Source organism: Halichoerus grypus, chromosome 8 (assembly GCF_964656455.1).
Source record: "Halichoerus grypus chromosome 8, mHalGry1.hap1.1, whole genome shotgun sequence".
Taxonomy (NCBI): domain Eukaryota; kingdom Metazoa; phylum Chordata; class Mammalia; order Carnivora; family Phocidae; genus Halichoerus; species Halichoerus grypus.
In genome coordinates this window covers 57,093,975-57,118,814 of record NC_135719.1, presented here as the reverse complement: position 1 = coordinate 57,118,814, position 24,840 = coordinate 57,093,975, and the positions used below count along the sequence as shown (strand labels likewise).

General features: G+C 37.4%; 1 protein-coding gene across 3 annotated transcripts in view; it reads left to right on the top strand.

Moving 5' to 3' along the window:
• Window positions 1-24,840, top strand: part of TEX9 (testis expressed 9) — a 190,779-nt gene that overhangs the window by 39,408 nt on the left and 126,531 nt on the right. For all 3 annotated transcript variants that reach the window (XM_078079298.1, XM_078079297.1, XM_078079299.1), the window contains one exon: window positions 20,250-20,471. In XM_078079298.1, coding sequence (XP_077935424.1) covers window positions 20,389-20,471 — 83 coding nt within the window. In that variant the 5' untranslated portion in view covers window positions 20,250-20,388. The remainder of the gene's footprint in view (window positions 1-20,249; window positions 20,472-24,840) is intronic.

Below are 24,840 nucleotides of genomic sequence, written 5' to 3'. Positions count from 1 at the left end.
TTCCAGTTAGTTAACATACAGTGTAATATTAATTTCAGGTGTAGGATTTAGTGATTCATCACTTACAATGCCCAGTGCACATTAATAAAAGAAAGGATAAGAACTGTATGATTCTCTCAATAGATGCAGAAAAAGCAAGTGACAAAGTACAGCATCCATTCTTGATAAAAACCCTAAAAAATGTAGGGATAGAGGGAGCACACCTCAACATCATAAGGCCATATACAAAAAACCCACAGCTAATATCACTCCCAATGGGAACAACTGAGAGCTTTTCCTGTATGGTCAGGAACAAGACAGGCATGTCCACTCTCACCACTTATTTAACATAGTACTGGAAGTCCTAGCCTCAGCAGTCAGACAACAAAATATATAAAAGGTATCCAAGTCAGCAAGGAAGAAGTCAAACTTTCACTCTTTGCAGACAACATGATACTCTATGTAGAAAACTCAAAAGACTCCACCAAAAAATTTCTAGAACTAATACATGAATTCAGCAAAGTTGCAGGATATAAAATCAGCATACAGAAATCTGTTGCATTCTTATACACCAACAGTGAAGCAGCAGAAAGAGAAATCAAGGAATTGATCCCATTTACAATTACACAAAAAACCATGAGATACCTAGGAATAAACCTAATCAAATAGGTAAAAGATCTGTATGCTGAAAACTATAGGACACTTATGAAAGAAATTGAAAATGTCACAAGGAAATGGAAAAAGCATTCCATGCTCATAGATTGGAAGAACAAATATTGTTAAAATGTCTATACTTACTCAAAGCAATCTATACATTTAATGCAATCCCTATTGAAAATAATGCCAGCATTTTTCACAGAGTTAGAACAAACAATCCTAACATTTTAAAAAAATATTTATTTGAGAGAGTGAGGGTGAGAGAGAGAGCACAGGAGCAGGGGCAGAGGGAGAGGGAGTGGGAAAAGAGACTCCCCTGCTGAGCAGGGAGCCTGATGCGGGGCTCAATCCCAGGACCCTGGGATCATGACCTGAGCCGAAGGCAGACACTTAACTGACTGAGCCACCGAGGCACCCCAACAATCTTAAAATTTGTGTGGAACCACAAAAGTCCCTGAATAGCCCAAGCAATCTTGGAAAAGAAAAACAAAGCTAGAGGCATCACAATTACAGACCTCAAGATATGTTACAAAGCTATAGTGATCAAGACAGTATGGTACTGGCACAAAAAGAGACACATAGATCAATGGAACAGAATAGAAAACCCAGAAATGGACCCACAGCTATATGGTCAATTAATCTTGAACAAAGAAGGAAAGAATATCCAGTGGAAAAAAGACAGTCTCTTCAACAAAGGGTGTTCAGAAAACTGGACAGCAATATGCAAAAGAATGAAACTGGACCACTCTTACACCGTACACAAAGATAAATTCAAAATGGATGAGAGACCTAAATGTGAGACAGGCAACCATAAAAATCATAGAGGAGAACACAGGCAGTAACCTCTTTGACATCAGCCATAGCAACTTCCTATTAGATACATCTTTTGAGGCAAGGTAAACAAAAGCAAAAATAAACTATTGGGACTTCATTAAGGTAAAAAGCTTCTGCACAGGGAAGGAAACAATCAACTAAGTTAAAAGGCAAACTTCGGAATGGGAGAAGATATTTGCAAATGACATATCTGATAAAGGGTTAGTGTCTAAAATATATTTAAAAACCTATAAAAGTCAACACCCAAAAACCAAGTAATCCATTTCAAAAATGGGCAAAAGACATGAATAGACATTTTTCCAAAGAAGACATACCAAATAGCTAACAGATACATGAAAAGATGCTCAACATCACTCATCATCAGGGAAATACAAATCAAAACTAACATGAGTTATCAACTCACACCTGTCAGAATGGCTAAAATAAACAACACAGGAAACAAGAGATGTTGTCAAGGATATGGAGAAAGGGGAACCTTCTTACACTGTTGGTGGGAATGCAAACTGGTGCAGTCACTCTGGAAAACAGTATGGAGGTTTCTCAGAAAGTTAAAAATAGAACTACCCTAGGATCCAGCAATTGCACTACTAGGTGTTTATCCAAAGGATACAAAAATACTGATTCAAAGGGATACATGCATCCCGATATTTATAGCAGCATTATCAACAATAGCCAAATTATGGAAACAGCCCAAATGTCCATCAATTGATGAATGGATAAAGAAGATGTGGCATATATACACAATGGAATAGTACTCAGCCATCAAAAGAATGAAATCTTGCCATTTGCAGCATCATGGATGGAACTAGAGGGTATTATGCAAAGCGAAATAAATCAATCAGAGAAAGAAAATTGTCATATGATCTCACTCATATGTGGAATTTAAGAAACAAAACAGAATCATAGGGGAAGGGAGGGGAAAATAAAACAAGATGGAATCAGAGAGGGAGACAAACCAGAAGAGACTCTTAATCTTAGGAAACAAACTGTAGGTTGCTGGAGGGGAGGTGGTATGGGAGTGGGGAAAATGAGTGATGGACATTAAGGAGGGTACATGATGTAATGAACACTGGGTATTATATAAGACTGATGAATCACTGAGCTCTACCTCTGAAACTAATAATACACTTTCTGTTAATTAATTGAATTTAAATTTAAAAAATCACTATGATGAATATGGAATATCACAATTTTATATGTCACTTATACCTCAGTAAAGCTGAGTTTTTTAAAAAAAATAAATTAAAAAAGAATGAAATCTTACCATTTGCAATGACATGGGTGGAGGTAGAGGGTAGTATGCTAAGCAAAATTAAGTCTGTTAGAGAAAGACAAAAACCGTATGAGTTCACTCATATTTGGCATTTAAGAAACATAACAGATGAACATAGGGAGAAAAAAAAGAGAGAGGCAAACCATAAAACAGACTCTTAACTATAGAGAACACACTGAGGGTTGCTGGAGGGGAGGTGGGCGGGCAGATGGGTTAAATGGGTAATGAGTATTAAGGAGCACACATGTTGCAATGAGCACTGGGCATTGTAAGTGATGAATCACTAAATCCTACACCTGAAATTAATATTACACTGTATGTTAACTAACTGGAATTTAAATAAAAACATGGAAGAAAAAACTAAATGAAATTAAAAAAAATTTTTTTAATAAAAAAAAGAAAATATAGGAAAAAAATCCTTGACATTGATCTTGGCAATGATTTTTTGGATATGACACCAGAACATAGGCAACAAAATAAAAAACAAGTAGGATTACATCAAACTAAAAATCATCTGCACAGCAAAAGAAACAATCAATGAAAAGGAAAGGCAACCTACAGAATAGGAGAAAATATTTGCAAACATATATATATCTCTCCAAAATATATAAGGAACCCATATAACTGAATAGTAAAAATCCAATTAATCAAATTTAAAAATGACCAGAGGACCTGAATAGACATACAAATGAACAATAGGTACATTAAAAGGTTCTCAACATCAGTAGTCAATAGGGAAATGTAAATCAAAACTACAATAAGATATACCTTCACACCTCTTAGTATGGCTAATATGAAAAAGGCGATAAGAAGTGTGGGCAAAGATATGGAAGAAAGGGAAACTTTTTGCACTGTTTGTGGGAATGTAAATTGGTACAGCCATTATGGAAAATAATATGGAGATTCCTCAAAAAATTAAAAATAGAAGCACCATAAAATTTAGCAATCTAGCTTTTGGGTGTATATCCCAAGGAAATGAAATCACTGTCTCACAGATATCTTCACTCCCATGTTCAGCAGAGCATTATTCACAATAGCCAAAACATGGAAACAACCTAAGTGTGTATCAATGGATAAATGGATAAAGAATATATGATAAATGACAAACAGATAGATATAGATGGATATATGTTTATATATTATTATTATTCAGCCATAAAAAAGTAGGAAATCCTGCCATTTGCAACAACATGGGCATTATGTTAAGTGAAATAAATCAGAGAATGACAAATGCTGTATGTTGTCACTTAGATGTGGAATCTAAAAATGTGAACTCACAGAAATAGAGTGGATTGGTGGTTACCAGGGGCTGAGAGATAGGGAGAAAGGGGAAATGTTAGTCAAACAGACTTTAAGTTATAAGATGAATAAGTTTTGGGGATCTAATATACAGCATGATAACTACAGTTCAGAATACTGTGTTGTTGGGCGCCTGGGTGGCTCAGTTGGTTAAGCGACTGCCTTCGGCTCAGGTCATGATCCTGGAGTCCCGGGATCGAGTCCCACATCAGGCTCCCTGCTCAGCAGGGAGTCTGCTTCTCCCTCTGACCCTCCTCCCTCTCATGCTCTCTGTCTCTCATTGTCTATCTCGCAAATAAATAAAATCTTAAAAAAAATTAAAAAAAAATACTGTGTTGTTATAAACACATACACACACACACAAACACACACACACAAAATTCTGTGTTGTATTTTGGAAGTCGCTAAGAGGGTAGATCTTAAATGTTCTCACCACACACACATACACACACCAAAAGGCAACTGTGTGAAGTGATGGATGTGTTAACTAAAAAAATTTTTTTAAATGTTAATAATAGCAGAAACCAGGTGGGGAGAGAGAAGATTGAGGGGTTATATGGGAAGTCTCTGTACTTTCTACCTCAGTTTTCTGTAAACCTAAAACTGCTAAAAGAAATCTATTAACTAAAAAAATTCTCTATATAATTTCAATCATGTTAGAGTCATTGAGACTTGCTCTATAGCCCAATTTTTTTTACAGCCCAATATTTTATAATGTTTCATGTGTGCTTCATACAAAGTGCGTATTTTATAGTAATTCTTTAGATCAATTTCATTAATTTTATTCCAATCATATATATTTATATTTATTTTTGTCTGCTTATTTTATAAATTGTTGAGAGAGGTGCATTAGAAATGTCTCAGTATGTGAATTTGGAAATAATTTGATTTAAACATTTTGAGACTATATTATTAGGATTATACAAATTTAAAATACTTGTATCTTCCTGTCCAACTACACCTTTTCATTATGAAATTACCTTTAAATCTAGTAATGCTTTCTGTATTTGGGTTTATTTGTTTGATATCAATATGGCAACAGCTACACTAGCTTTTTGGGAGGAGTTTAGTATTTGCAATGGTATCTCTTTTCCCACGCTTTTATTTAAATCTTGATGTCTTAGATGTGTTTCTTGTAAACATCACATATAGTTATATTGTGTTATTTTACCCAGCTTGAATTTATGTCAATTCCTGATATATTTGGTTTTAAATCTATCATCTCATCCTGTGATTTCTACTTGTCTCACCTTTTCTGTTTCTTTTTCTCTCCTTTCTTGACTTCTTTTGAACTGCTTAATCTTTTCATATTATGCCTTTTCCAGAGTGGAAATTACACAGTACACTTCTCTTCTTTTAATGGTGACACTAGAATCTTTAAAATTCATACCTAACTTATCAAAATGTAATCAATACCTTTACTCTCCTCCAGCCCGATACCAGTTTCTTGGAACACATTAACTTTATTTTCCCATCTCCGTTTGTATGCTTTGAATATTAAAATTCCATGTTACAATTTTCTTTTCTCTCACAAGATGTTGTCTCTCTTTTATTAAGTCATTGTTCATTTAGTTTTACCTATGTATGTTCTTTATTCCTTCTTTGTCTCAGACCTTCCATTTGAGATTACTTTCCTCTTGCCTGAAGTATGACCTGAAGTATGTCAGTCTCAAAAATGTCTTCTCTTGATACATGGAATTCTAGGTTGACAATTAATTCTTTAATTCTTTATTACTTAATTAAGAACAGTTCAAGATATTCTATTGTCTTCTGGCTTTCATTGAACTATTGAAAAATAAGTCATGAGTACAAAAGTTACTCTTTTGAAGGTGATCTTTTACATCTGGCTTCCTTAAAGACTGTCATTGGATCGTGGATCACCACATCAAAAACTAATGATGTATTGTATGGTGACTAACGTAACATAATAAAATTTAAAAAAAAAAGACTGTCATTGGTGTTCTGCATTTCACCATGAAGTACCTAATCATGATTTCTTTTTATTTCTCTTTCTGTATTTGAATCATGGATTGTTGTCTTTCATCAGTTCTGGAAAGTTCTTAGCCATGATCTTTTAAAAATTGCCTGCATTCATACTCTCTTTCCTTTCCTTCTGGAATTCTGATAAATGTGTATTAGACCTTGTCACTCTATCCCAATGTTTTTAATGTTCCTTTCATAGTTTTAAGTCTTTCTGTGTTACATCCTGTATTTCTTCTAACTTATTTTTTGGTTCACTTATTCTTTCTTTAATTGGCTATAATCTGCTGATAAACACATCCATTACATTTTTAACTGTGGTTGTTATGTAGTTTACTTTTTCTTTCTAGAAGTTTCTAATCGGTCATTTTGGTCTGTCTTATATCTATTATTTACAGAAAATTTCAAGTTATCTTTCATTTCTTCAAACATACTACATAGAGAGGGTTTTTAAATTTATGTCTGATAATTCTTATACCTGAATACTTTGCGCATCTATTTATTCTGTTGTTTCTGCTAGTTTTTATTCATTGTATCTTGCATTTTTCTGTGCTAGGTATTTTGACTGTGTATACCTCATTTTGTTCTTGAAAATTATTGGTGGGGATTCTTTAAGACTTATAATGAAGGTACCTGTATAAATTTCCTATTGCTGCTATAATAAATAACCACAAACTGGGGGCGCCTGGATGGCTCAGTCGTTAGGTGTCTGCCTTCGGCTCAGGTCATGATCCCAGGGTCCTGGGATCGAGCCCCGCATTGGGCTCCCTGCTCCGTGGGAGGCCTGCTTCTTCCTCTCCCACACCCCCTGCTTGTGTTCCCTCTCTCGCTGTGTCTCCCTCTGTCAAATAAATAAAATAAAATCTAAAAAAAAAAAACAATACAAACTTAATGGTGTAAGACAACACATATCATTCTCTTACAGTTCTGAAATCTAAAATCTAAGTGTTAGCAGGGCTGTATTCCTTCTGGACACCCTAGGGAAGAATCTGTTTCCTTGCCTTTTTTTAGCTACTACAGGCTGCTTACATTCTTTGGCTCATAGCCCTTTGCTTTACTTCAACCTCTGCTTCCATTATCGTATCTCTTAGTTCTCTGACCCACCTGACTCCTTCTATAAGAATCCTTGTGATTACATTGGCTCACCTGGATAATCCAGGCTAATCTCCTACCTCAAGATTCTTAATTTAATCACATCTGCAATGTCCTTTTTGCCAAGTAAACATATTCCCAGGTGCTAGGGATTAGAACATGAACACCTTTTGTTTTGAGAGAAGGGGGCATTATTCAGTCCACCACAGTACCTTCCTCAGGGAGTATTTGTGTTTCTTCTGCCAGGCTCTAATCCAGGACCATCTCAAAACAAGTTCATGGCTTGAGGTTTTCTGGACACCAGGTGATATAAATCTAGGCTATACATCTATGGGAGGATACACTGGGTCATCACAAATTCTCATGGAAGGTTTAACTCCTTCTTTTTTTTCTTTTCAGCACCAAAGTAGTGTTCTTTGCCATCCACTGGAAGTGGGAATTAGACAGATTTATGTGTTCTTTTCTTTTTCTTTTAAGTGTTTATTTAAATTCTAGTTAACACAGTGTAATATTAGTTTCAAGTGTACAGTTTAGTAATTCAGCACTTACAACACCCAGTGCTCATCACTGCAAGTGCACTCTTTAATCCTCATCACCTATTTCACCCATCCCCCCACCCACCTCCCCTCTGGTAATCATCAGTTTGTTCTCTATAGTTAAGAGTCTGTTTCCTGATTTGCCACTCTCTTTTCTACCCCTATGATCGTTTGTTTTGTAAATTCCACATATGAATGAACTCACACAGTATTTGTTTTTCTCTGACTATTTCACTTACTATAATACTCTCTAGCTCCATCCACATTGTTGCAAATAGCAAGATTTCTTTTTTTTTTTATGGCTGAGTGACACTGCATTGTATATATATATATATATACACACATATATACCACATCTTTATCCATTCATCAGTTGATGGACATTTGGGCCGTTTCCATAATTTGGCTATTGTAGATAATACTACTGTAAACATAAGGGTGCATATATCCCTTCAAATTAGTATTTTTATATTCTTTGGGTAAATACCTAGTAATGTGATTGCTGGATTGTAGGGTAGTTCTATTTTTAACTTTTTGAGGAATCTCCATACTGTTTCCAGAGTGGCTGCACCAGTTTGCATTCCCACCAACAATGCAAGAGGGTTCTCCTTTCTCTACATCCTCACCAACACCTGTTGTTTCTTGTGTTGTTGATTTTAGCCATTCTGATGAGTGTCCCCACCTCCCACTTGGGGTTTGACATCTGTCCCCACTATGCTACAAGTTCACCAAAACCAAATTCAAGTTTTTCAGGAGTGACAAAAACTCTCAGGCCAAAAGTGGCTTTGGTGTTGTGACTTCTCCCTCTGGGTTTCAGCTTTCCTTTGGATTTGGCCTGGCAGTTCCTTTTGATCTTGTCAGTTCTTCAGTGCTCTTAACTTTAAAATATGCATTTTATTCAGCATTTTTGGTGTTTTTAGTAAGAGCATTAGTTCAAATACTTACCTGCCATGCCACAAAATTTAAGTCCCCAAGCAAATTCTTTATAGTGAACACATATTAGTTTTGCAATTAAAAAAAGATATGGGCAGAAACCTCAAGTTAGGGGCGCCTGGGTGGCTCAGTCATTAAGCGTCTGCCTTCGGCCCGGGTCATGATCCCGGGGTCCTGGGATCGAGCCCCACATCGGGCTCCCTGCTCCGCAGGAAGTCTGCTTCTCCCTCTCACAGTCCCCCTGCTTGTGTTCCCTCTCTCGCTGTGTCTCTCTCTGTCAAATAAATAAATAAAATCTTAAAAAAAATCTTAAAAAAAAATTAAAAAAAAAAAAAAAACCTCAAGTTATTTGAAGAGGAAGATAAGTCATGATTATTATCCCCCAAAAATGAAAATAGTGATAATTATTTTCTATGACTTCAGAAGAAAATGAATTCATAATAGTCTGAAACAGTTTGACACGTTTAATGGCAGAAGTGTGATTTAGGGGCCCCTGGGTGGCTCAGTTGTTAGGCATCTGCCTTCGGCTCAGGTCATGATCCCAGGGTCCTGGGATCGAGCCCTGCATCGGGCTCCCTGCTCAGCGGGAAGCCTGCTTCTCCCTCTCCCACTCACCCTGCTTGTGTTCCCTCTCTCTCTGTGTCTCTCTGTCAAATAAATAAAATCTCTTTAAAAAAAAAGAAGTGTGATTTAAAGTGCAAGATAATATTCCATTGTATGTACATACCACATCTTCTTTATCCATTCATCTACTGATGGACACTTAGGTTTCTTCCATATCTTGGCTATTGTAAATAATGTGGAAATCAGCATAGGGTTGCATATATATTTTTGAATTAGTGTTTTTGTTTTCTTTGGGTAAATACCCAATAGCGGAATTATTGGATCATATGGTGTTTCATTTTTAATTTTTTGAGGAACCTCCATACTGTTTTCCACAAGGGTTGTACCAATTTACTTAGCCATTAAAAAAGGAAGAGATCTTGTCATTTACAACAATTTGGACGGACCTAGAAGGTATTATGCTAAGTGAAATAAGTCAGAGAAAAACAAATACCATATGATTTCCCTAAAAAACAAAGCAAGTGAATAAATAAATAAAAAGCAGAATCAGACCTATAAATACAGAGAACAAACTGACGGTTGTCAGAGAGGAAAGAGGTGGGACAATGAACAAAATGGATAAAGGGGAGTGAGAGATACAGGCTTCCAGTTATGGAACGAATAAAAGGAATAAAAGGTACAGCATAGAGAATATAATCAATGGTATTGTAAAGGCTTTGTGTGGTGACAGATGGTAGCTATACTTGCGGTGAGCACAGCACAATATGTAAACTTGTTGAATCATTATGTTGTATACCTGAAACTAATGTAACATCATGTGTCAACTATATTCAAATAAAAAAAAGAAACCATGCAATTTTATTGGCTACTCAAAAATTAAAAGAAAAATTACAACTGAATATTCATATAGTATTTGGTTCCACTCTATGTAACCTGCCGAAAAAATCCAGCACTAAACATCTGTCACTCTTGAATGAACTTACTAGATTCCTAAGAGGGGGGAAGAATGTGTGTGTGTGTGTGTGTGTGTGTGTGTGTGCAAGATAGACCAATGGATTTTGATGTAACAGAATAAAAAATATCTCATTAATTTTTGTGGTTTCACCTTTACTTAGCTCATGATCAAATCTGTGTGGCTGGAAGCAAGTTTGAGATGTGAATCTATGGAGTTTTTCATCTCTGTATTTCCCCTCTCCTTACCTCCCATTCAAGCATGTTAACTCTGTGATTATTGCCTCCAAGGAGGTATGCAGCAGAATGGAAAGCAGAAATAACCCCCAAGTCTCCTTGGCTTTTGCATTCCAGAAGTGTAAGACCTTAGAAAAACTAAAAGGGGAAGTTAGAGGAAAGGGAGAATAAAATTTCCAGGCATAAATGGCATGTCTCAGAAGAAACATCAAAGAACAAAGGTCTACCTCAGACTAAAATGATATTCTCTTGGATTGAGGGTAGTAGATGAAAAGGAGACGCATGGGGTCCAGAGCTTAGACACAGGGGTACTGCTTTCAAGTAGTGCCACCGGGTAGATAGTAGAGAGAAAGAAAGTAGATAGAGAGAAATGGCTCTAGGACCATCCAGGGAGATGGAACATAGGCAGTCTAAAAATGATCCCAGGCACTAAATTGACACAAAAGCAGCAGAGAGCTTCTGAAATTGGAGGGACCATGGAGATAGGACAGTGGACTCCTAGCGGTAACTGTGTAAGTTCTCCTTGCCCTGGCACTGTATTCGACCCTAAAATCACAGTACAACTAAAGGAGAAGAGCATACCCCAGAATGGCTGAGGACAATTTTCCTGTCAGTCCAGTGGAACAGAGTCAGAGGGTAAGTCAGTATCAGAAAGTAAGTTGAAATGCAGAAAGAGAAATAACTGGTTTATCTTAGCCAAGCTTATGACTGACGTTCAAATTACTTCATCTTTATCTAGTTCTGACATTTTTCTCAAGCTCCATGCAAATGCTTCCTGAAAATTTTGTGCTGGGTATTCCGCTATCACCTCAAATTTGGCATATTTGTAACTGTACCACTAATATTTCTGCTGAGGCAGAGCCAGCTGAGACAATTACCTCTATACTATCCTTCTTGTAATCAGGGGAGAAACCAAAGGATAGGGCAAAGCAATTTGAGCAATTTGAGTGTCCTTTATTGTTACTTCATGTCAGAATGCTTTGTATTTAGCAAGCCCTTCTTTGAATGAGGCTCTGGATATCACAATTTCATGGCCACCACTCTCCACTCTGCATTGCTCAAATCTACTTCTTAAAATATGTTCAGAGAGAAGTTCCTCTAGGATTCTGGTTGGCCTACCCTACTGGGGAAAACTTTGAAGAGGAATGTTAATGAGATGAACTACAGCTTCCATAATTGCAGCTTCTCTAGATGTCTCTCACCCTCAGCTGGCACCTCTGGCTGTTCTTGGACATAATTCCCATGTGAGAAAGAGACACTATTCTTCAGGATACTGTGTTCATTTTAAAGCGATATCCAACAGTCCCCCAAAATGTTTGGATAGTCCCCCTTTCCCAGTATGTATGTATCTGCATAAATGGCCATAGGTCCTACTGGGGAATGATTTTACCGGTAGATTTGTTGTGCTGTTGTGCAGCTAGCTCTTTCTTCTGAGAAACTGGCATCCTCTGGACCCCCCCCCCCCCGCCCAAAAAAAAGTATTCAATTCTGAAACTTGAGTAAAAGATCATGAAGTTTTACTGGAAAGGTTACCCTCAGCCTCCTATTTAGCCATCCTTGATTTCTTCTAAGGGTATAAGTTGAGTAATACAATTAATTTTGTCCATCTGTTTTAGTCCTCAGTATGCAGTTTTCTACTAACCATCTCCATAACTCTCTGTGGATCAGTTCTCTTGGCTACCAGTCTGAACTTGCCACTCATTACAATAATTGCATCTACCTACCATCTAATTAAGTGCTACCATGTGGTCTCTATCTTTTTGGGGTCTTATCATCACTGTTACCCTAAGTGAGCCTGGTACTGTAACCATCTCTTTTGTCATCAAACCTAGCATACAAAAGAGAACTAACACTGAATTTTTTACTGATTGTCTTCCTTTGGCCAGCACATCCCTATGGTCTTGCTAAATTGTGTATCCTTCAGGTCTTCACATGGAACATAATCATTTAGGGAGATATTTTGTGTTCATTTCCTTGTGCCTTTCACTTTCTTTTTCCATCTGTCACAGGAATTCTGGCATTTTGACCTCCCTTATTGTGGGCCATCATTTTTTCCATGCTGTTAGGTGTTACCCAGTTGGTGAGTTCACAGAGATCACAGAGAGTTCACAGATATCCCCTCTTTTGGGATCCTTGTTAAATCCTGTATGGCAGGGCTTAATAAAAAACACTTTTTCCAATCTTTTGTTCTAATCCCCATGATCAAGTACTCAAGAATACAGCCTCAGGCATACTTCCAGCTCTTTCCAGCACATACCATCTGGGTCCTGGATCTCCTTTCTGTCCTCTTTCATGTCCCAACATGTCCCTAGCTGGGCTTTGTTATGACCCTCATCAAAATCTTTCCCCAACTACCTACCTCACAGATTCTGAGATGGGCGCATATTGTCTTGTAGGGAGTAGAAATCTGCATTTTCTTCAAGCAAGAGGAAGTGGTAGCTCTGAATAGGGAGGTCTGGGCTACTTATGCAGGCGCATAACTCAGGGAAATCTAAGAGTTCAAGATTTTCAGGGATATCAACCCAAATGTCCCCACTCCAAGAGTTAAGGTCCAATTCTTTCTCAAACAGAGTCTAGAACTTACTATAGCAGAGCTGTCTTGTTTGAAAGTTGAACTTTTTTGGAAAGTACCTATTCTGACAATTAAGTTCTGGGCCTGATCCTAAGTTTTTTCTGCCTTCTTGCTACAGAGAGCCACTTTATATGTTGCTAAGGGGCCCCCTGGTTTTCCACTTGACTTTCAATTGCCTATTAATTGCTCTCAGCCTTTTACCTTTTTCTAGAGCATCAATCCAGTTTGGCATTAGCTATGGAATTCCGTTGTCCTTGTAGTTACCACTGTATCCATATTTTTCAAATGTCTGATACATCAAACCAGCTAGAGTATAACTTTCCACTACTGTGCCATTCCATCTCACTACTTAGTGGAAATTTGAACAATTGCATAGCTCCCTACAGCCAGAGGCTGTTGTTGCTTCATTTACCATCAGTGATGGCATCCTCTTTACCAAGCAGGTAGTGAATGAACTAGCTCTAAATCCCCATCTTGCCTGTTTTCTTAGACCACTCCTGGCACCAATTCTTGCAGGTTGGATTTTCTAGGAAGTACAGTGGATTGGAGTTCAGGGTTCAGGGTGCTTATTAGGAAATGCCATTGGGATCAATACTGTGGAAGAAAGGAGAAAGAAGCAGGGTTTGGCAGATGGAGAAGTTGAGCTGTGATGCAGGCCCAAATGATAGCTTTGATGGAACCCATGGAGAAGCTTGGCCCATCAGAGTTTTCCCTGTGTTGGACTTTATACCCCCCTGCTAATGAGTCACTCTAACCTAATGTTAGAAACAACAATTGTTGGTGAGGATGTAGAGAAAAAGGAACCCTCATGCACTGTTGGTGGGAATGTAAACTCAAATAGCCACTGTGGAGAACAGTGTGGATGTTCCTCAAAAATTAGAAATAGAAATACTATATGATCCAATAATTCCACTATTGGGTATTTACCCAGAAAAAATGAAAACACTAATTCGAAAAGATATATGCACCCCTATATTTATTGCAACATTATTTACAACAGCTAAGACATGGAAGTAACCTAAGTGTCCATCAATAGACAAGTGGATAAGGAAAATATGGTATATACGCAATGGAATATTACACAGCCATAAAAAGGTTGAGATGGTGCCATTTGAGACAACATGAATGACCTAGAGGGTATTATGCTAAGGGAAAATAGACGGAGAAAGACAAATACCATATGATTCCACTCATAATGGAATCTTAAAAAGTGAATAAACAAAAATCAGAATCAGAACTATAAATACAGAGAATTAACTGATGGTTGATGGAGGGGAGGGAGTGAGGGATGGATAAAATGGGTGAAGGGGAGAGGGAGATCCAGCCCTCCAGTTAGGAATGAATAAGTCACAGGAATAAAAAGCAGAGCATAAGGAATATAGTCAATCATATTGTAATTGCAATAAAATGGGACAGAGGGTAGCTCTACTTCTGGTGAACATAGCATAATGTATAAACTTGTCAAATCACTAAGTTGTACACCTGAAACTAATGTAACATTGTGTGTCAATGATACCTTAAAAAAAAAAAGGAAGAAAACCTAATGTTGACCCCATAACCTCCCTGCCATAAAAGGAAGTGACTGCTACATAGTTTCTTCCTAAATAAGCTCCCTAATTAATTTTCTTATTTCAGTTAATGGTGACATCAGTATCCTAATCAACCATACTTTAAATGATAATATCATGGCTTACCCCTTCTCTCTAACATTTCCAATCAATTAGTAAGCCCTGTGTTTTTTGTTTTTTGTCCTTTTTTGTTTTTTGTGTGTGTTTTGTGTGTGGTAAAATACATGTAACATAAAATTTACCATTTTGACCATTTAAAATATACAATTCAGTGGCATTCACAATGATATGTAGCCATTATCACTATCTAGTTCCAGAACATTTCCATCATCATGAAAAGAAACCCTGTACTCATTAAATAGTCAGTCCCCATCATGTCCTTTCCCTAGTCCTTGGCAACCATTAATTTCCTTTTTATCTCTATGGATTTGCCTATTCTGGATATTTCAAATAAATGGAATCATACAATATTGGTACTTTTGTGTATGGCTTATTTTATAACGCCTACAAGGTTTATCCATGTTGTAGCATATATCATTTCTTCATTCCTTTTATTTGCCAAATAATACTCCATCATATGAATATACCACATTTTATTTATTCTTTCATTATTTGAAGAGTTGATTACATTTTTCGATTATTAGGAATACTGCTACTATGAACATGCATGTACAAGTTTTTGTTTGAATACCCATTTTCAATTTTTTTGAGAATATACCTAGCGGGGAATTGCTGGGTCATATGATAATTCTATATTTAACTGTTTTAGGAACAGCCAAACAAGCCCCATGTTTTGAAATGGGTTTCCCTTGTATCCATTATTTCCATTTTTGCTACCATCAATATGAGGGTTTATTCTTTTATGCTTGAATTACTTCAAAATTACTGGTATTAGTCCTCCTAACAGTTCTGCTTAATGCCATCACACATCTTCCTAAAATAAAATTTTGATAACACCAATTCACTTCCTAAACCCCATCTAGAACTTCTGCTTAGAATAATATCCTAATTCTTAGGATACTAATTCTTAGTTAGGCATGTAAATCCTCCACATTTACATTCCAGATTTAAGTCTCGCATCTCATGCTCCAAACCCTCCAGATAAACTAGTTCACTTGTCCTCTGAGTACATCTTGAGTTTTTCCAGTTCTTCTTGTTTTCTTGAAATCCATTTCCTCATTCCATCTCATTCATGGATAGGTTGCAACTTATCCATGATTTAATTACAAAGCCATTTCTCTTTCCAGTTTGTCCCACCTCTGAACTTCCAAAACTTGTAGATCAAGTTGGAATTTTATTTTGTCTCTTGGATTAGAGAGTGTTGCAAACTCCTGGAACAAAGAATCCATTTTTCAGAAAATATTATGCAATTTTAAAGAGGACAAGATTTCGGGGTGGGGGGGATGATGTAAAAAGTATAAAGACAACAACAAAATCAAATTAATGATAGTGGTTAAAATAACTTGAGTTTGGACTTTTTTGTTGAATCTAGTGAAGAGAAAGATTTCTAAAGATACATGCCAGCCCTGAGGAAAAATTCTTCTCTGATAAGGTAGATAATACAGTAATGGGAAATATAACTATGAATTTAAATCTTACTAACAAAGAGCTGAAGATAATCTGAGATTGGAATCTCTGAAGAGAAGACTATGTCCTTTCTGTCCCTCTGGCTTTGGACCTGAAAAATGGGATTGTCAAAGTCAGAAATTTATTTTACTTTAAATACAGAAAAATGAATTATGGTACTAAGGCTAGAATATCTGTAGAGGAATATGGTTTAAAATGTGAGTTTCTTACAAATATGAAATTATCACTATTCAATCATTAATTATTTCATTGGGAAAATGAGGTAACTGGCACATAAGGAAATAAAATTAGCTGTATAAGGAACTTTGTGATAAACTCAGATTTTGAAATGATCTTTAAAAAACAGACGGAATGGCACATAATTAAAAGACAAACAGCATAATGTGGCGTGAATCTTTAAAACTGGAAGGTTGGAATTCCAATGGATAAGAAATGCAAAAAATAAGAAAAGTGCCCCCTCTACTTCTTTTTTTAATTGAAGTTTAGTTGACACACAATGTTACATTATTTTCCGGTGTATTCTACTTTCTTTTAAGATGTTTAGATTATTGGATTAAAATAATTGAAAAGGCACACTTAGCTTTTAGGCAAGATAAGCAGTGTTTACTAAAGAAGGTAGGATTGTAACTCCTATTTTCCTTCCATTTTATCCAGCAAATAGCATTCAGAGGTAAAACTAACTTTAAAGTGGAAAGAGAATAGAAGCCTCTGATAAGTGAGGAACTGGACTTAATGCACCTAGAGGCTTTAGATAAATTTAGAATTCTTCATTTATATAGATTGTGGTGTAGATTAGGACACTTTTCTTAAATACTTATGTGAAAGATCTTCTGGGTCAGAGATGTTGCAATCTGAGCAGGAGAAGAGGGATATTGTTGACCTCGGCCATGACCATAGAATATGGTATGGAACTAAAGGGCCAAAATGCTCGTTTTTGCTTGGGATAATTGAGAGGAGCATTTATACTCCATTGAGAAGACCTTTTGGTTTCCTTGCTTACATGAGATAATGTCCACCTTTGAAAGAGCGAAGATTCATTTTTACTGTGGTGCTTCTGGGTATGGGTGTGTTTTTCTTCTTCACAGAGTTTGCTCTAACTCTACTCTTTGAGGGTTCACAGACTATTTGATTTACTGATAGGAGATCCCACATAATATCTCCTTAGAACAAAGGACCCACCTTATGGCAAAGGAGATGAGGCAACTTGCATGTGACTATGGAATCCACTTGTTCTACCACATATAGCACAACCCAGGAGCTATCAGCCTGATAATATGGTGGAATGGCTGGGGGTTGGTTTGTTTGTTTTTGAGGATAGTTAACACACAATGTTGCATTAGTTTTAGGTGTACAACATAGTGACTTGACAAGTTTATACATTATGCTATGTTCACTACAAGTGTAGCTACCATCTGTTGCCATACAATGCTATTACAATACCATTAACTATATTTCTATACCTTTTATCCCTGTGACTTAGTCATTCCATAACTGGAAGCTTGTATCTCCCACTCCCCTTCACCCATTTTGTCCATCACCTCATCTCTCTCCCCTCTAGCAACCATCAGTTTGTTCTCTGTATTTATAGGTCCAACTCTGCTTTTTGTTTATTAATTTTTTTTTAGATTTCACACGTGAGTGAAATAATATGGCATTTACCTTTCTCAGTCGGACTTATTTCACTAAGCATAACACCCTCTAAGTCCATCCCTGTTGTCTCAAATGGCATTATCTCATCCTTTTTATGGCTGTATAATATTCCGTGTGAGATATATATCTCACATTTTCCTAATCCATTCATCTATCAGTGGACACACTTAGGTTGCTTCCATATCTTGGCTATTGTAAATAATGCTGCAGTCAACATAGGGTGCATATATCTTTTTGAATTAGTGTTTTCATTTTCTTTGGCAATTCCCAACAGTGGAATTACTGGATTATATAGTATTTGTATTTTTAATTTTTGAGGAACCTTCATACTGTTTTCTATAGTGGCTGTTTCAATTTACATTCCCACCCACATTGTATGAGGGTTCCTTTTTCTCCACATCCTCACCAACACTTGTTATTTCTTGTGTTTTAGATTTTAGCTATTGTGAAAGGTGTAAGGTGATATCTCATTGGGGTTTTGATGGCATTTCCCTGATAATTAGTAATGTTGAGAATTTTTTCATGTGTCTTTTGGCTATCTGTATGTCTTCTTTGGAAAAATCTCCATTCAGGTCCTCTGCCCATTTTTTAATTGGATTGTTTGGGGGTTTTTTGGTGTGGAGTTGTATGAGTTCTTTATATATTTTGGATATTAACCCCTTATTGGATATTTCATTTGCAAATACCTTCTTCCATTCAGCAGATTGACTTTTTTTTATTGGTGGTTTTCTTTACTGTGCAAAAGCTTTTTATTTGGATCGAGTTCTAATAGTTTATTTTTGCCTTTGTTTTCCTTGCCTTAGGGGACATATCTAGAAAAATATTACTACAACCATGTCAGAGAAATTACCACCTGTGTTCTCTTCTAGGATTTTTATGGTTTCAGTCTCACATTGAGATAGGTCTTAATCCATTTTGAGTTTATTTTTATGTATGGTGTTAGGAAGTGGTCCAGTTTCATTCTTTTGCATGTAATTGTTCAGTTTTCCCAGCACCATTTATTGAAGAGACTTTCTTTTCCCTACTGTATATTCTTATCTCCTTTGTCATAGATTAATTGATTATATAATTGTGAGTTTATTTCTGGGCTCTCTATTCTGTTCCAGTGGTTTATGTGTTAATACTGTTTTGATTACTATAGCTTTGTAGCATATCTTGAAATCTGGAATTGTGATACCTCTAGCTTTGTTGTTCATTCTCAAGATTTCTTTGGCTATTTGGCTATTTCTTTGTCTTTTGTGTTTCTATACAACTTTTAGGATTATTTGTCCTAGTTCTATGAAGAATGCTGTTGATGTTTTGATAGGGATTTCATTGAATCTGTAGATTACTTTGGATAATATGGACATTTTAATAATATTAATTCTTCCAACCTACGAGCATGGAGTATCTTTCCATTTGTTTGTGCCATTATCATTTGGAATGGCTTTTCAAAGCTTCTGCTGAGGTGGTAGCTTAGAGATGACTCTCATGTGAGAAAGGGGCATTATTCTTCAGAATGGTGTATACATCTTAAAGTGATGAATATTATATGGTGCTATGTCCCCAGTAGTTAGAATACATAGGTTCAGGAACTAAGGTATAGAAATAGTAGTATCCCCACTCAACATCGCTCCCCCTGACCCATTTGGAGGATTTGTCTTCTTTTTTTTTTTTTTAAAGATTTTATTTATTTATTTGACAGAGACAGAGATAGCAAGAGCAGGAACACAAGCAGCGGGAGTGGGAGAGGGAGAAGCAGGCTTCCCGCCGAGCAGGGAGCCCGATGTGGGGCTCGATCCCAGGACCCTGGGATCATGACCTGAGCCGAAGGCAGACGCTTAACGACTGAGCCACCCAGGCGCCCCTGGAGGATTTGTCTTCTTTTCCTTGCAGCTTTGGGATCTGTGGGTTGAGAGGTCTAAATTTCCATGGTAGCGGGGTCTTTGCACTAAGCAACATAGAGTACCTCTAAACTTAAAGCTATAGCTGCATTCTGGTCACTTTACACTTCTTGTCCCTCTACAGCAGCTGGTAAGCAAAGAAAGTAATTACTACACTGGCAGGGGTAACTGACTTTCATCATTTGAAGAGGTAGAACTGTTGATACATAAAGGAACAGGAAGAAATTCAGGTGATGCACTGTTGCATCTCTTTGTATTCCCACCCTGATTCTAACTATAAATAGGCAAAAACAGCAACCACAGCTTGAGAAGGGTCTTAGTGCTAATTCCTTTGGGTGTCTGGGTTATTCTACCATGCAAACCTAGACCAGTGGAAATGCTTGTCAATGGGGAGAATAATTAAGAATGGAGCAGTAGAGGAGGGACATCATGAGTATCTGGCCTTGTGTTTACATATAGCAGCCGGGGGCAGAAATCTGTCCCATTGATCCTCCTTTTGTAACTTTCCCCAGAAAATGTGATCAACCAGAATCCTAGAGAAACTGTGACTGGGTGTAGTGAACTCATTGTGACAGACAAGCTGATCTGAGCAGTGGAAGGTGTGGACTGTAATAAATGTTATTGATGGCCCACTCATCCTACCCTCTTTTCCAGGTCAGTGCATCTATCTTTGAGCTGGTGCCAGTGTGGCTGATTGAGCTGGTGCCAGTGTGGCTGATTGAGCTGGTGCCAATGCGGCTGCATCCAATTTTGGAGAACAGTCTTGGGCCACTAGTTGCTGCATCATCCGGAAATGCCTGTGAAATTATACCCCACCACTTTGGTGGCCTACAGCCAATGGCTGACTGATATGAGGGTACAAAACACCTTCTCAAGGTATGTCATTGTTGAGGTACGATCAATCATGCTCAAGAGTTTCTGGTGGAATTTGGCTATGACTAGACTTCAGCTGAAACTATTTCTTCTGCTTAGTATCTTCCCCTGTACTATTGTGCTTCACTCATGTCCTGATCGCTTTCTCCTAAGAACACTCCTTCAGCAAATCACTTACATAAGAATCTTGTCTCAAGCTCTGCTGCTGGGGATCCTAAGACAGTTCCTTCTCCTCTATTTCCAAAAAGAAAATTCCTGGGAAAGAATTTTGATTTGCCTGATATGTAGTCAAGAATTAACCTTACCCAGCTCCCTGCTCTGCGGGAAGCCTGCTTCTCCCTCTCCCACTCCCCCTGCTTGTGTTCCCTCTCTCGCTGTCTCTCTCTGTCAGGTAAATGAATAAAATCTTAAAAAAAAAAAAGAATTAACCTTACCCAAAGAGAGGTCTGCCTTTGCCCCCAAACTACCAGGAGGTGATTTCTAGTCCCCTGGAATGTCCTGCTGGTAGAAGTATCTTTGCCTGGGGGCTTTGACCCATGCAATATCAGTCTAAAAATGTGATTTATTATGGGGGTTTTGGGCCACTTGGTATCAGTTTTACCTCCAGAGGGCCTGGAGTATAAAGATATCAGCCTAACCTCCAAGTGGGGCTGGGGACTAAAGGTCAGCCACACAGGTGGTATGTGATGGGGTCCCAATAAAAACTCTAAACACCAAAGATTGGGCAAGCTTCCTTTGCTGGCCATGCATATCTTCACATGTTGTGGCTAGAAGTTAACACTCTCCATGACTCCATGTGAGGGGACAAGAAGCTCAGACCCCTCCTGGACTCGGCTCTATGCGTCTTTTCTCTTGGCTGGTTTTAACCCCTATAATAGCCCATAACTCTGTGGATACAGCAGGTTTTAGTGCATTCTGAGTCCTAGCAAAGTATCAAAACTGAGGGTGTTTTGGGGAACCCCCCCCCCAAATTGTAGTTGACATCGTAAGTGAGGGAAGTCTTGTGTGGACACTGCTCCTTCTGACTGTATGGTTGGCTAAACTCTCACACCTGGCTTGGGTCTCATCTCCGCCTCTGGAGCCATCATTAATGTCATGTATGTGGAGCACATTCCATTAGTACATTTGATTGGAGATGTGAGAGATGGGATCTGGTAGGGTGGACTGACAAAAAGAAGATATTTAATTGTCACCAGCATTTTCTAGGACCTCAAATCTGCCCTGCCTTGATGAAAGTCTGCTTCTCCATTCCCATTATTGTGAATGCTGCTGTTTTTCTTCTCTTCCCCTCCCTGCATCAGGGAGACATTCCCCTCCTATCCCTAAACTTGACCTTCATTCTCCCCTCAGATACTCAGTGTATGCTTTTATTTGACACATCTGATATTATTTTGCTTGGAAATCAGTGAAATCTTAGGATTGCAGCCTTCTTTATGTGATGCACATATTTACATACTACAACTATACTATTTTTATCCCTGGAAATTGATTTTCTAATCAATACTAGATGTTAATTATAAATGTTCCTTTATAATGAAACAGATCTTTGTGAATAGATGTAGTATGGCATCCATAGCATCTTCTTTATAATTTTAAGAGTTTGTAGTAATTTTTGTTAAAATTTTTATTATCCTTGCTAACAATATTACCTAATTCCCTAGCTTTTCCTGTCATCAGGTATTAGTTGATATCAGTTGCTTGAGAGTAGCTGGGAGGAGGCTCCATAGTAATGTTTGAGTGTCACCCAAAGTCTTGAAGGAAATGTAAGTTGGAATTTAAATACCAGCAGATTTTTTTTTTAAGATTTTATTTATTTATTTGACAGAAAGAGACACAGCAAGAGAGGGAACACAAAAAGGAGGAGTGGGAGAGGGAGAAGCAGGCTTCCCGCCAAGCAGGGAGCCCGATGTGGGGCTAGATCGCAGGACCGTGGGATCATGACCTGAACCAAAGGCAGATGCTTAACAACTGAGCCACCCAGGTGCCCCATACCAGCAGATTTTAAACATAAGTTCCATTTCACTTAGGATTAGCAAAGAAACTGGGGTAATGTATCTATCTGTAGAACAAGTGGGGGAGTAAAAAGGCAGGCACTAAGAAAACCAAGACATAGATTGAGAAGAATAGACATTATACACATTTCCCTAATATCTGAATGAGAAAGGACCAGTTAGCATTAGAGTATCACAGTAGTAAAGCTTGTATTTTATTTTTATTTTGCTATATATGTACATGTATACTAAAGTAAGCTTAACTATATATCCAATTTTTTTTTTTGCTTAAGTTAACTGGCAATAAACAGTATATATTTTATTCCATAATATAAGCCTATTTCTTTTCAACTGTTTTACTGAACCAGACCCAGTTCAGCATGTTATAAGCTGAGTGGCTGGGGACAATTTATTGTACCTCTCTGACTCTTAGTTTCCCTGTGTGTAAAATAGTGATAATAGTCTAACTACCTTGTAGGTTGTAGGTTGTTGAGAGCATTATAGAATGCTTGGCCCAACAGAGGTGCTCAGTAAATGTATCTATTACTATTAGCTTTCATAACATTTCGGGTTTAAAAAATTAACTACCAAGTACCCTGAAGCAGGAACCATTCTTGTGTCCTAACTGGATATAACAGTTAAGCAGCACCTTCTTTTGAATGTATCTAAGTACAAACCATTCCTTTTTGAGTATTCTATTCTTTCTATATCACAAATAATTTCTTGAGAACTGGGTTCTTACTGGTTTTTACTTTTGCTTGTCCTGTTCTTTTAAGGCATTGGTATTCTCAATCCGACATATAGCCTCACCACCTTCCTAACTCTTGCAACCATTGATTGCTTTTATCTTAGTACCTAAGAGGCAATATTTTATCAGATTCAGACCACAGCCAGGGGAGTGTGGGATTAGTCTTACTGTTTTGAACCTGGGTTTTGTGTGCCTAGGGAGAACCCTGGCTTCTCATATGCCCCCAAACCACAGCCTCTCCTCATCCCTCTGTGTTATTCCAGACCATATGACTGGATTTCTGCCTCAGTTAACTCTTCAGAATTCAAGATCTCCTTTGAAACAGGAACACTGAACCAAATCCATGTGGTTGGGATCCTAACAGCCTGTTCTTGAGGGGCTGAATCCTGTGCTCCATAAACCCAAGGCTTTGTTAGACTTCTGCTCCTGAAATCCCAAAACCACTGCCTCCCTGACTTCATTTTTTTCTACTTTCTATACCCTGACCCACTAGAATGGACCAAATTTCAATGCCAGTTGGGTCAGTGGTGAATTTGTCATTTGAACACTAGCTTGCTGCCCCATGACCCAACTCTATGACTGGCTCTGATTTTCCTCCTGTCCCATCCTGGATTCAGGCCCCAGTTCTACCTCAGGGTTAAGCTTATCCAAGGGTCAGCCCTGCTAAATGCACTCAGGTATTATCTTTTTAAAAGGATCACATAAATTGCATTCCATCTTATACCTTGCAGAACTACCTATTCTCTACTGTATTACATGTGTGCTTCTTTTAAAATCTTTTAATTATCTAATTTTCTGACAGTCATTCTAGTTTGTTACTGAGTTTCAAATTCCATTTTGTTTTAGAGCCCTAGGAAAATTGCACACATTGCTTTAATTAGTATCAATTTGGTTGTCAAATTTTCCAAGATGAAGCCATTGTGTTTCAGCATTATTTAAAGCTAGGGCATTAAAATTAGCTGGGGATTTTTCAAGAATCACTCATTATGACCCAATTTTAAAGTTATTTTAAATGTAACATTTAAAAGGGTTATTAACAAATCTGTATTCTATCTCTTTGGGATACAATATCACGAAGTTATATAAAAGGCTAATTGCTAGCCAAAGGTATCCCTTTTCACTGTGTAAAATATAATGTCAACTCAGTTGTCTGTATCAGAAGAAGCAGAGGTTGAGTAATCCAAAAGTAATTTATATTTGTCTTTTGGATGCTTTTGCCCTTAAATTTGACTATGGGTGAGTCCAATGTCTAGGGAATTCATGTCAAAATAATGAAGCTATATTATAAAGATCTCAAATCAGGAAGCTGATGAGCTCAATTATTCTGCCTTTTTCCCCCCCAGGTTGAAAGAAGCAAATAAAGCTGAGCTCCAGTTTTCTTTGGTAGATTAGAATATTGAACACAGATGTTAAATCACGGGTCTGGGAAGAATTCGGTAGCAGATTAGAAGATGCTGAAATAAGGACTTTTAGATCTCTATTGGGTTATGTGATTAGAGTTTTAAAAAAAAAAGAAATGGGGGAAACAAAAAAAGGAAGATAGATTATATTATAGAAAAAAAAAACATTTAGAAGAAACACTGCAGAAATTCTATAAAGAGAACAGAGAATGACATCTGGCCAAGTGTTATGC